Below are 13,883 nucleotides of genomic sequence, written 5' to 3'. Positions count from 1 at the left end.
TATCAGTCATGTTATTGTGACTATTAATGTCATGTTTTTAAGTAATGTTTACCTTTTTATCGTAATACATGACAGAAAAGAATTGAAGCCGTCAAATTATAATTCTACATGATTTATTACTAATACTAATAATAATAATAATAACTAGTACCGCAAGCGGTTCTGAACGGGTTCGAGCTCGAGGGCCCGCGAGTCTCTGTGTGACATTTTACATTTAATTTGCAGTGCGCATTTCACTTTTAATTTGCACATTAAAGGGAAATTATGCAGGTGTTTAGCTTAATTTACATTAACCTAACAGCATCGGAGTCATTGGAATAGTTATATGACTTTTTCTGGGTTGAATGGTGGCCGCATCTCCCTAGCATCTGTGGGTGGAAAAAACAGCTATGCAACTTTGGGCCGTCGAGAAAACAGCAAAGAAATTGCCAAAACTGCATTTTTACCAATAAAATACTAATACCAATATCTGCAACTCTATCCCTAACCTTTGCTAGTTTTTAAAATATAAATGAAACTTGGTTGGTGATACTGTCGCTATTCTCCTTGGGACACTGCATTGACTTCCATTCATTTGGACAGCCTTAACCTCCTGACTACCAATAGTTCAAATTCATTCTCTGTGGAGGACATTTGTAAACCTGAAGATCTCCCACCCACTGCATACTACTGGGGACATTTGGTAGTCAGGAGGTTAAAGAAAACGATATCTCCAATATTAACCAGTTAACGCCTAACCCTACCCTTAACCTAACCTGTGCAGAGCGGCCAGGTCAGCTTGCCCAAGACTCGGCTCGCTGCCATTCGAAATAACTTGGTATGACGAAAAAAAACAACCCAAAACACAATTTGACCCTGATGACTGATTTATTATCCAGTCCCACGGCAAAAGAACATACACTCCAGTCAAACGTCTGGAGTCATTCAATTAAGCAAAAACATCGCTTTGAAACTACAGTAGCATATAAGTCATACTGCAACAGCCAAACATCGCAAAATGACCAGTTCTTACCTCGGATAAATCCCGACAGCAAACACTGGTCCACTTTCCTGCGCTGGGTTGTTTTGATGAAAAGTGTTTTCTTCTGTATGTCGCAAAGGACGCGGAATTATAACTGCTCTCAACAAACAACGGCCGGCTGGTGGCATAGGCAGTATAGGCAAATGCTAAGGGCGCTGTCCATCCAGGGGGCGCCACAAACTGGGGAAGAAAAGAAATGTAACTTCCACGATTCTTAAAACTAGTTGGTATTATGTCTTAATATGAAGACAATAAGCCCACATTAATTTAACTAATTGGAATAATAATAATAATAATAATAATAATAATAATAATGATGACTCGTTACTTTCCTAATTTTTAAGTCATTAAAGTTAATGCAGTACCAAAAAGCACCACTAGAGGTCTTTGTAAGATCCCCCTTTTTATTTAAATCTTTGTCATTTTTGTCAATATTGGTTTCTTTCATATCTTAATTTGTGCAGTACCTTATTTATAATTTATTTTATGTCACTTGTTTACACCTTTTTTGTTTTTTGGGTATTTAAATCTTATACTTTACTTATATTAAGTTATTTATATTGTATTTCACATATTCATTTCATATTTTTTTGTATTTCTTTCTAATTCTAAGTATTTTGATTGGGCAATTGCTTTTGTTAAATAAAAGTCCAAGATAAAGCTATTCAGTTTCTTGTATGTACACTAGCAGTGGAATTTATCGCAACACAAGGGGCGCCACCTAAAATCTTGCCTAGGGCGCCAAATTGGTAAGGGCCGGGGGGGTATTAGATAAATACATTTAGATATGAATTCAACGTGCAAACATGGTCACAGTATAAAAAACAGAATTTAATGTGCATGTCATCAATTCACTTTAAAACCCTTTTAACCTATTACACACAAGCTTTCTGCAACCTGACCTCTGAACTCATATATAACTCGATAAAGACATGAGGATAAAGTACATAATGTATTGAGATGCAATGCATTGACTTCCATTCATTTGGACAGCCTTAACCTCCTGACTACCAATAGTTCAAATTCATTCTCTGTGGAGGACATTTGTAAACCTGAAGATCTCCCACCCACTGCATACTACTGGGGACATTTGGTAGTCAGGAGGTTAAAGAAAACGATATCTCCAATATTAACCAGTTAACGCCTAACCCTACCCTTAACCTAACCTGTGCAGAGCGGCCAGGTCAGCTTGCCCAAGACTTGGCTCGCTGCCATTCGAAATAACTTGGTATGACGAAAAAAAACAACCCAAAACACAATTTGACCCTGATGACTGATTTATTATCCAGTCCCACGGCAAAAGAACATACACTCCAGTCAAACGTCTGGAGTCATTCAATTAAGCAAAAACACCGCTTTGAAACTACAGTAGCATATAAGTCATACTGCAACAGCCAAACATCGCAAAATGACCAGTTCTTACCTCGGATAAATCCCGACAGCAAACACTGGTCCACTTTCCTGCGCTGGGTTGTTTTGATGAAAAGTGTTTTCTTCTGTATGTCGCAAAGGACGCGGAATTATAACTGCTCTCAACAAACAACGGCCGGCTGGTGGCATAGGCAGTATAGGCAAATGCTAAGGGCGCTGTCCATCCAGGGGGCGCCACAAACTGGGGAAGAAAAGAAATGTAACTTCCACGATTCTTAAAACTAGTTGGTATTATGTCTTAATATGAAGACAATAAGCCCGCATTAATTTAACTAATTGGAATAATAATTATAATAATAATAATAATAACAATGATGTCAACTGTTATATAAATAATGTATTCAAGTGGTTTTATGAAATATGTACAGGTTGCAAAATTGATTTTCAAGACTTGGCTCGCTGCCATTCGAAATAACTTGGTATGACGAAAAAAAACAACCCAAAACACAATTTGACCCTGATGACTGATTTATTATCCAGTCCCACGGCAAAAGAACATACACTCCAGTCAAACGTCTGGAGTCATTCAATTAAGCAAAAACACCGCTTTGAAACTACAGTAGCATATAAGTCATACTGCAACAGCCAAACATCGCAAAATGACCAGTTCTTACCTCGGATAAATCCCGACAGCAAACACTGACACTGGTCCACTTTCCTGCGCTGGGCTGTTTTGATGAAAAGTGTTTTCTTCTGTATGTCGCAAAGGACGCGGAATTATAACTGCTCTCAACAAACAACGGCCGGCCGGTGGCATAGGCAGTATAGGCAAATGCTAAGGGCGCTGTCCATCCAGGGGGCGCCACAAACTGGGGAAGAAAAAAAATGTAACTTCCACGATTCTTAAAACTAGTTGGTATTATGTCTTAATATGAAGACAGTAAGCCCACATTAATTTAACTAATTGGAATAATAATAATAATAATAATAATGATGACTCGTTACTTTCCTAATTTTCAAGTCATTAAAGTTAATGCAGTACCAAAAAGCACCACTAGAGGTCTTTGTAAGATCCCCCTTTTTATTTAAATCTTTGTCATTTTTGTCAATATTGGTTTCTTTCATATCTTAATTTGTGCAGTACCTTATTTATAATTTATTTTATGTCACTTGTTTACACCTTTTTTGTTTTTTGGGTATTTAAATCTTATACTTTACTTATATTAAGTTATTTATATTGTATTTCACATATTCATTTCATATTTTTTTGTATTTCTTTCTAATTCTAAGTATTTTGATTGGGCAATTGCTTTCTTTAAATAAAAGTCCAAGATAAAGCTATTCAGTTTCTTGTATGTACACTAGCAGTGGAATTTATCGCAACACAAGGGGCGCCACCTAAAATCTTGCCAATTCAACGTGCAAACATGGTCACAGTATAAAAAACAGAATTTAATGTGCATGTCATCAATTCACTTTAAAACCCTTTTAACCTATTACACACAAGCTTTCTACAACCTGACCTCTGAACTCATATAGAACTCGATAAAGACATGAGGATAAAGTACATAATGTATTGAGATGCAATCCTTAACACCATTTGGGACAGTCCACTCTTAATAAGTCTTGAGCACAAAGTTTTGATTGACAGAAGAAAAGCAATTTAGCAGCATTAACTGGAATCAAGCATATTTAGTATAGTCAACTTTTAAGAACCGCACCCATACAGCACAGTGACGGTTTAAAAAAAAAAAAGGCACATCAGCCATATTGAACGATTTATCATTGATGATTCAAATTCTGACTCTTTCTATACAAAAATATATATACAGTATCTGTGCAGTGAAAAGGCTCACTCAGAAATACAACATTGCACAATATGACTACACACATGTTCAACAACATCTTTTTTCCCTCGTGGATATCGAACTTGCTTTGGACGGAGAGACTTGTGGTCGGTTCTTTTGGGGGAACACTTTAACTCAGATGAGGGGAAGGCACTTAACCCACAGAGGTGCAGCTACTGCGCCTGGTAGTAGATCACAGGCACTGCAGGCCTGGTCCTCACATACAGAGCTCAGCAACTACACCACACATTGTATCCACTCTTCAAAAGGCAATGCTCCTGTCTGTGCTGGGCTCCACTGATCCCAGTTCACACTGGATCATTGTTCAGTGTGAGGAGATTTGGCAGTATGTGCATTTCAGACTGATTGGATTCCCTTTGCTTAAGAGAAGTAGTAAGCCATTCTGGCTCAAATGTGGAGTTTACCGTTTGACTGTAAGAGTCAGTCGCCACCGTCGGGTGCCGTGTGACAATCCTGCACTGGCTGCGATGAATGTGTAGGTTCCTGGGGTTGCGAAGATGTTGGACATGTGTGTGTTGGCAGGTGTTGAGTGAATGGCTCATTTTGTCTTTGTGACCCTGTATGTGTGTGCTGGGCCTGAGTTTTAGCGAGCTGCACTGTAGTGGAGTAGTAGGGCAGGAATGGCCGCTCGGGTGCACAGGTCCACATGGCAAGATACGTGTGCATCAGCAGGTGGGGGAAACGGGAAGTGAAGTAGGAAACAAAGTCATCTGGGATAGAGCCCAAGGTCTCCTGTACCTCAGCAGGCAACTCTCGGTAATGGTGTTTCTGTCAGGGAAGATTACATGTTTAATCCTACAGGAATAACAACTTTTGCAGCTACTGTACCATAATAATACATAGTTTATCATAGCTACGATATTTTGTCAATTCATGATAGGTACAAAAATAAACCTTTACCTTGTTCCTCATTTGAGACTATAAGACTACTTTCCACCAGGTGCTTGTATTTGTGTGTTGTATGCAGGGCCGGCTCTTGGCATAGGCGATATAGGCGGTCGCCTAGAGCGCCATCTGCTGGAGGGGCGCCTCCTCATTTGTGTGTTCTCTCTTGAAAATAATAAATATTAACAAATGAATAAACAATAATGGTGCTGCTGAATCACATGACGGGTGACCTCAGGGTCAGAGCAGGGATCAGAGATCAGGTCACAGACAGGTGAAGCTTTTGTTATTAAAGGCCGTCCAAGCCCTCGGGAGCGCAAAACCGCAAGAGACGAAAAGAAGAGGAGAAGCGGAAATTACAATATAAAGGTAACATTAGCCTGTACAATTTTTTTTAATTGTGCCGTTTTGTGTGAAGACGTTTTATTAGCGCTATTTATTTAAAACAATAAATGTTTTCATATTTCTGCTTGCTAGCTACATCGTGTTTAATGTGAAAATGCGCACTGCATCAGCGCTGTTTATATTTGTGATGAGTTTTCATTAGTTTTCAGAAAAGTAATGAAAACTCATCACAAACATAAACAGCGGTGATGATAACTGTTATCATCGCTGCCTGCCTGGATGTCCAGTCTGATTTGGTATTTTATTTCAGTTTCATCACGTCATCATTATGTTTGAGTGTGTTGAAAATTAATTTTACCATAGTCATCACTAGTATATTAACACCTGTGTGCCCACTGACACAGTTGTGGTGCTGGTGCTTAGTTCTACTATTGTCTTATCACGTTTGATATTGTGTTGAAAATCAGTAGCCAAGTGATGCAAAATGCAAGCTGCAGCAAGTTATTTTTTTTTCCTATTATTACTTGTTATGGATTGTAATGTAATACATTTACTCTGTCTGTCTAGATGCACTCAGAAAATATTTGACTCCTGAAACACCTTCTGGAGAGGGGCCTTCTGATGCATCCACAGGGACACCACTCTCTGAAGCATGTAAGTTTATCCAATTGTTTGTGGTCTCTGACACACTACTATGTTATTGTTGTTGTTACTGAATGGTAGTAAATCTAATTTTAAATCTAATTTTTAAAATTAATTGATTTATTAAGTGAGATTGACACCACAAACTTAATGCAGTGGTGTGACAGTCTGGATGTGCTCTGTTTAAATACAGCTACAAGTGAGGCACCATGCAGCAGCAGCACATCAACCACAGCACCAACCTCTGCAAGTCAGCATGAAGCAGGTGAGTTCTAAATGTTGTAGTCACATCACTGAACAATACAACTGTTATTCCTAATTCATGCTTAAGATGTGTTTATTGCCTGATGTCCTGTAATTTGTAAATCATTGTGTGACTTTACTAATACTGAAGGATTAAAATTTATATTTGCATATGTGTTTGATTTTCTTGCAGGTGAAGGGACAAGCGCAGCATGCACTGTTTCACAGCCTGAGGATACCATAGATGCTTTTGCTGCAAGGAAGTCCAGACGTGTACAATTTTAGTTGAAGTGAAAGACACACTGGAAAGAGTTACCTGAAAGTTTGTTGTTGTTGTTCAAATGAAACTGTTGTGATTATTCTTGTGGTTGCTGTAATTCAATACTTGAAAGTTGTGATTTTTTGCTGTTTGCTGTTGTTGTTCAAATTAAACATGTGTGATTGTTCATTTGGCTGGTGTAATTCGTGTGTGTGTGTGTGTGTGTGTGTGTGTACTGATCAGTTTCCAGCTTTGCTGGTTGATTGTTGCAGGGTGTTTACATCATGGAGGATGAAAGTGTAAAGGCCGTCTGCTCCGAGGTTCACGCCTGCAACAGGAACTCTCTCACTCCTCAGTTGGTCAGTGCATTCCTCTTGCAGCAAGAACATACAGAGCGTCTCCACTAGCAATGCGCTGGTTCCTCCCGCACACGAGTGTGAGTTTGTTACTGACAACCGATTATTCTGATCACTCAATGAACATTTTTACAGTTTAATTTAGTGCACTTCGCAGCAGCAATGACACGCTGTTGTGGAAAGCTGAAGGATTCATCCATACATCTGAATCATCACATCAACCCTGCTTTAGACTGAGTGTAAAATCTGTATTTATTTATTCATTTATTTCTGTATTGACTTATGTATAGATTTGCCATTTACCATCCTCCATAGTCTCATACCTGTCTGCAGTGGTACTGTGATGTGCTCTCTCCAGTCCCCCTTGACAACAGCCCTCCCTCCTCTGTCCAGCTGTCTGGTCCAGTGGTTCTTTTTCTATTCTGTCACTTACATCCTGCAAGCAAACACAAAGACACAGAGTGTGAATTTCACCTGATCAGCTAAACAGGCAGCCGATAGTCTTAATCTCATAGTAAATGCATAGTCACATAGTCTTGAAACAAGTGAAAAAGTATTGAAGTTATGTAGGGTCATATTTGACCGTATGGACTAAGTCAGTTCCTAACAATGAGGTTACGAACATTTGCAGACATAGATCTGAAGAATCAGCTCTTTATACAGCTCAAAACAGACAGTCCTGATTAAATTGAAATAAGATGCATTTATGCAGAAAATTATTGGATATGGTTTAAAACACATTATGGCAGGGACACTGTCAGATACATTTAAAAAAGAAAAAAGAAAAAAAGACCTGAAAGAAGGTACCTGAAAGAACTGCAGCTCCTTCTCAAGGCTCCAGAAGAACGGGTGTTTGAGAGGTTCAGTGCACTCCGCATGGCAGCCTGAGCCTCCTGCCCAAATACGTATGGCTCCTGAGGCTGACGGGCACAGACACACAAAAACACACAGACAATGGGAGGAGATACTATAACCACTACTCATGATACATGACACAGAGGGACTCGCTTTAAACATGCAGGGCAGACCTCACCTCCATCATAACCCCACCCCACCCCTGTGACAGCACATACAGTATGAGAAGTGGAACTAACTCAGTGAATCAATACAAAGACACATAGAGTCAACAGAAACAGTGTTTGGATCTCACAGCATTGAAGTTGTCATTGTGGTCCCTCATAAACGGGTAAAAGGCCCCAAGCTGCATCCATCGTACACACAGTTCCTCAGTGGTGTTGCCTTCAAATCCACAGATGTCCGCGCCCACCAGAGGAACCCCGAACAGGCTAAACTGCAGCACAGCTGGGGGGTAGCGAAAGCAAAAGTTCAGTGGAAATACTGTATATCAAATAATTCTTTTCATTTAAAAAATTTCATTTAACCATATGCAGGTCCATAAAAAGACTACCACAGAACTAAACGCACTTTAAACAAGATTGTTATAGTATTTCAGGCTGTGGACGTTTTGGAAACTACAGCTCATCTCCTCACCAGGGATGGAGAATCGCAGCTGCTCCCAGTCACTCCTGACATCACCTGTCCACACTCCAGAGAAGCGTCCGATGCCAGAGTAAGAGGAGCGAGACAGGACAAAAGGCCTCTTCCCTCGTACCTTTGCAAGAGCTCTGAGAGCAGCAACCAACCCCACAATCAATATATAGTAGACAGAATAAATAACAAAAGACAAACAACAACTACATCCATATATTCCACAGTGCCACATTAAGGTCCAATGAAATAAATCTAGCAATTGCACAAAGGAAGTCTGTCCTTTTATTGTTGTTTCACAGCTACAACTACAACTACTGTCCTCCGTTTGATTACTTATGACTTCATCTGCTAACATACCACCTAAAGAACTCAATCTGTAAACATGGTTCCAACCTGTTTGTGGCATATGCTTCTGTCAGTCCGTACATATTGTGCAGGTTGTAGTGAGTGGATTGCCTCCGCTGAGCTGACATGCAGAGAGTTCCCGAGTTCAACTCCCCGCCGACTACTCCTGTTTGTATGAGATTCAGGAACACAGAGACAATGATTCAAAGCAACATTCAGAACAATGAAACAGGTATGTATCTGCAGAGCAGTTGTGTACTGTATGTACTTTGAAAGGTCCAGTATGTAAGAATGTGTTTAATCTAATGGGGACTACAAAGTACAGTGTTTGCCGTCAAAACATTGCAAAGCAAGTTGGAGACCCCTGTAAAGCAATGGCCCTCTGTACATGTAAAGGACTGATTCTAAATGTGTTATATAATTTATTGGTTAGTAACTTATAAAAACATACTTATGGAGAGTGTATTTGATTTCAGCTAATAAACTCTGCTAAATGTTACACACTGGACCACTGGACAGCATATGTAAACAAAACACTAACTAGGTGTGTAAGGCGGGTCTTCAAGATCAGTGTGAGGACAGCCCTCCATTGAGCCCTGGACAAAATTGGCTGGTTCATTCATATCCTGGATGGAGCATTGGAGATAAACAAAATATAAATTAGGTGCAAAGCAAACTAAACACACAACCACTAAGAATATTCCAGAACTGACAACCTGATTTCACACATTCTTGACATCTTATGTTTTAATCATATCATTGGTGTCTAAATAACATGTGCACTGTGTGTCTGTACACACTCACAATCCACAGTCCATCCACAGGCACTTTAGAATGAAAACCTCTGATGCAGTCTTCCCACCACTGTCTGGTCTCTGGGTTGGTGAAGTCAGGGAAGGCTGTAGGGCCAGGCCAAACCTGGAACACCATACAAGAATGTGTTTGCCAACCAACTGGACACAGGTCAACAGTAAAACACATGCTTTGCATTTCACACAAGCGGAACAACATATAAAAAAAGGGGTCTTACCTTCCCGATCAAAATGTGTCCTGTGACATTTTTAATGAAGACGTCTCGTTTCAGGCCATCATCAAAGGGAGGGTAAGTTTCAGTGGGGCTAGTGCTACTGATCCCTGGGTCCTGGGGCAGAAGCCAGCAGAGCACAGCAGTCAGAAGCTGAGAGGCTTTTGCTGCCATCTACTAGAAATACATTGTCACATAATTGCTTATTTTCAGTTAAACAGCTTAGACTTCCTTTTATTGTCATTGCACAGAAAACACAGCAGTGAAAACTGGCAACGAAATTACGTTGCTTGGCAAGCAGATAAAAAACCAACACAAGTGTTTTTGTATATAAATATATATAAAAGTAGTGCAGAAAAAAACAACAAAAACAGTAATGAAATCTATAAGCAGCAGAACAAATAACAGTTAAATATGGCACATATCGTGTCGGGGGGGTAGGGGTCAGTCAGTCAGTCATCATCTAACCGCTTTATCCTCCACCAGAGGGTCGAGGGGGGTGCTGTGCCAATCTCAGCTACATCGGGCGATAGGCGGGGTACACCCTGGACAGTTCGCCAGTCCATCGCAGGGCCACACACAGATAGAGACAAACAACCATTCACTCTCACACTCACTCCTACGGTCAATTTAGAGTGTCCAATTCACCTATTCCCCACATTGCATGTTTTTGAACTGTGGGAGGAAGCCGGAGTACCCGGAGAGAACCCACGCACACACGGGGAGAACATGCAAACTCCATGCAGAAAGGCCCTTGTTCCAACCGGGGCTCGAACCCGGGTCTTCTCGCTGCAAGGCGAGAGTGCTGGGGGTGGCAGAGCCCTGGTTAGGCAGCGCTTGTGTGCAATGTCCTGGATGGGTGGGAGTGGAGTCCCAATGATCTTCTCCGCTGATCTCACCACCCTCTGCAGAGACTTCCAGTCGGAGGCCATGCAGCTCCCAGACCAGACGGAGATGCCACTGGTCAGCAGGCTCTCGATGGTCCCTCTGTAGAAGGTGGAGAGGATGGGAGGGGGGAGAGACACCCTTCTCATCTGTCGCAGGAAGTGTAGGCACTGCTGGGCTTTCTTCACCAGGGAGGTGGTGTGAAGTGTCCAGCTGAGGTTGTCTGTGATGTGAACTCCCAGGAACTTGGTACTGCTGATGACCTCCACCGCTGTGCCATTATTGAGAAGTGGTGTATGGCTGGGACGGGATCTTGAAGTCGACAATGATCTCTTTTGTCTTGTCAACATTCAGGAGCAGGTTGTTCACCCTGCACCAGTCCACCAGATGTCGCACTTCCTCTCTGTAGGCCAGTTCGTTGTCGTCCTGAATGAGGCCCACAACTGTTGTGTCGTCCACATATTTTAGGATGTTTGTACCTGGGACGACAGTCGTGGGTCATCAGGGTGAAAAACAGGGGACTCAGGACGCTTCTTATGCAGAAACATTTACTCATGGTTGGATCTGGATCTTCAGGTTGAGGTCTAAGACATTCAAACACATTGCACCAGAATAAGGATGTACTTCATGCCTCTCCTATGGAATTCTTCCACCATCTCTGGGAGGTCACCAAATCGCCAGGGATCAAAAGTGAAAATCCTTCGCTTGTCTGCGTAATCCAAATCATTCCACTGCACATCCTGATAGTGACAAAAATAGATTGTAAATGATCTTGTAAATGTCATTTACCAATGGAAGGTTGGCATTGTGCATGCGTTGTGCAACCTTGCGGGTTGTATTAGTGGTGGTGTAACCCCAGCGGCAAAGATGAAATCCCAGGGACCAATAGGGGGGCATCATGGGACGGCCTTAGGATAAATAAGATATACTGAACACATTAATGAATCTAACTCACTCTTTATAGGTGTGCTTCTGGACTCCTATATCATTTTCTCTGTTAAAACAATATTTTTCTTATGGTATATACACAAGGAGCTGTAGTAGCCAGTGTCAACACTAAAAAGATGTACCTTACCAATGACCTGAAGGTACTGTCGTATAACACTTTGAGGGTCAGGACCTAAAAAAAAGTATAGGTCCAGAATTCTTCCAGTTGACACCCAGGTGAGAGCAGGAGTCGGCTGAAGCGTCACCTGTGGAGACACATTAAGGCATTCAGTAACAGTTTGTATATGATAGGAAAAAATATTCAGTGTAAAATCTTATTGAAGCAATAGTTCTGTACCAATTGCATTGCTGTTGAGAAGGAAAACTCCATGTGCTAATCCATCAGCCTCCTGTACAATGTAGAATGGGTGGGAGCCATATAGGTTAGCATGAGCCTGCAAAGAAACACACCGTCAACAACTTGAATACACAACAGGGGGAACAGTATAAAACAACAAAAATATTAAACTTAGTTTAAAAGTGTGTTACACACCATTTCATGTGTGGCATCAAGTGGTAGCTATTTAGATCATTGACATGTTAGACCAGGGATTTCCCTTTCAGATTATTAAAAATGTTGCTCTATTTGGGTTTCAGAGACTGGATGAATGTTAAATGCTCCTGAATTTGCCAATAGTTATAGTATTCACAAATGTGTACAGTGTATATTGTGACAGTGTATATTGTGCTTGAGTTCTCCCACAACTCGGGGCTTGTGTGTTCTCTACAACAGACTCACATGAGGTGCCATGTCTCTGTTCCAGAGAGTAAGAGAAGTCCAGTTAAGGTCTAGGAGGAGGCAGGTGTAATGTTCCCCAAGGCCAGACACAAGGGAAGAGGCTAGTGTGGTGGACAACTGCAAGTACTGGTCAGCAAAAAGCAGAGGTCCCACAGTGGTGTTTATACTAAAAAAGGAGGGAAAGACATACAGAGAATTAACAACGTGTAAAAAGAAGTATCTATTTACTGTTACATATGTAGGTTATGTTGCCTCAATATAAATATAAAACATACACATACAATAAAACACACAGATGTAGTTTTATAAAGCTACAAATGAGGCCGCAATATGTTACAAGATACGTCAAAGGTACTAAAATTACAATATGGAAACAGTCTTTGAGGAGCATTTGGAGCAACAAGCTGTGAGTACATGTGATGTGATGTAGATGAAAACTGAAATGTACTCACATCGTGCGTCCATTGGATTTACGTCGCACTATGAAACCAAATGGGTCAGACTGGTACTCGGTGGTGTAAAGGACATCGGAGTTATCTGCTCTGCTCTTGGGATCATCAGCTGCGAGCTTGACCTCATATCGCTGAGAGGACGGGTCCTTCAGCTTGAATGTATCAGTTCAGTTTTGTCACATGAAGTCAAAGTAGATTGCAGGTGCTGAATATACAAAATACAGGAACGTGTACTTTCCTCATCACATCTATTTGAATGGTTGCAGCAGAGAAAAAAAACATCAACATAGTTTTGACACTCACAATGAGGTGCAAGCAGCCTGTGGTCTCCTCAATGATTTCCAGTCTTAGTGTAGAGATGTCTCTAGGCAGATATGAGGGCTTGGCACGAGTCAGAGTGGCAGCCAGGCCTCGCTTTGAAGGAGTCAAGGGACCCAGTTTGTAGCCAGGGTACAAACTGGGGTAGAAGCACCAAGGTGGTCCAACAGAGTTGGCCAGAGGGGCATAACAGCAACCCCTCTCCTCACACTGTCTCTTGCTGAGAACCCTGTCCCTGGCACAGTCAAACCGACTTTGTGGGGCCATGGTGCATTTGTCGTCTCTATAATTAGTAGTCCCTTTGAAACTTTTAAGGGTGACTTTCACTTGAAATCACGGGTTTATTGTGTGTTTCAGTTGGATTAGCAATGGCAAGCGTCTCATATGCTATGCTCTCGTTTGGCTCGGCATGGACACACCTGACCAGCTTGGTTTCGGATAAGTGGTTCATGTAGAAACAATTTGACACAATTTGACAAAGCAAATGCAATGAGGACGAGAGCAGCTACTACAAAGTTAGACAACAGAGTCATTCTGCTATCACCACAGATACAATGGCAGGTCAGTGAGCACTGAAGTTTAGCTCTGCACACACACACTAGTCAATTGTAAACTAAGCTGTTAGTGGCACAAACGCTGTGATGATTATATG

General features: G+C 41.3%; 1 protein-coding gene across 1 annotated transcript; it reads right to left on the bottom strand.

Annotated features, from left to right (window-relative positions):
- Positions 1-7,313: 7,313 nt before the first annotated feature.
- Positions 7,314-13,682, bottom strand: LOC122760676 (lysosomal alpha-glucosidase-like). Its single transcript, XM_044015815.1, has 16 exons — positions 13,651-13,682; positions 13,217-13,538; positions 12,914-13,065; positions 12,462-12,627; positions 12,021-12,117; positions 11,811-11,930; positions 11,525-11,643; positions 11,344-11,475; positions 9,857-9,967; positions 9,631-9,744; positions 9,368-9,452; positions 8,875-8,992; positions 8,482-8,615; positions 8,141-8,292; positions 7,798-7,910; positions 7,314-7,426 (listed from the first exon to the last, which is right to left on the bottom strand). Exons 1-16 carry the CDS (start codon positions 13,680-13,682, stop codon positions 7,420-7,422), a joined length of 1,974 nt encoding a protein of 657 aa, XP_043871750.1. The 3' UTR covers positions 7,314-7,419.
- Between the last annotated feature and the right edge of the window lie 201 nt (positions 13,683-13,883).

Source organism: Solea senegalensis, unplaced genomic scaffold (assembly GCF_019176455.1).
Source record: "Solea senegalensis isolate Sse05_10M unplaced genomic scaffold, IFAPA_SoseM_1 scf7180000013919, whole genome shotgun sequence".
NCBI lineage: Eukaryota > Metazoa > Chordata > Actinopteri > Pleuronectiformes > Soleidae > Solea > Solea senegalensis.
The sequence above is the reverse complement of the archived record's forward strand: the minus strand, read 5'-3'. Positions and strand labels throughout refer to the sequence as shown.

Excerpts from the sequence above, each read along its gene's own strand:
- LOC122760676 (XM_044015815.1), bottom strand. The coding sequence starts at position 13,682 with ATGAACCACTTATCCGAAACCAAGCTGGTCAG. Across the intron at positions 9,453-9,630 it reads CTGTGGATGGACTGTGGATT|GATATGAATGAACCAGCCAA; the intron begins GTGAGTGTGTAC and ends TGCTCCATCCAG. Across the intron at positions 8,993-9,367 it reads AGACCCGCCTTACACACCTA|GAGTAGTCGGCGGGGAGTTG; the intron begins GTTAGTGTTTTG and ends TCATACAAACAG.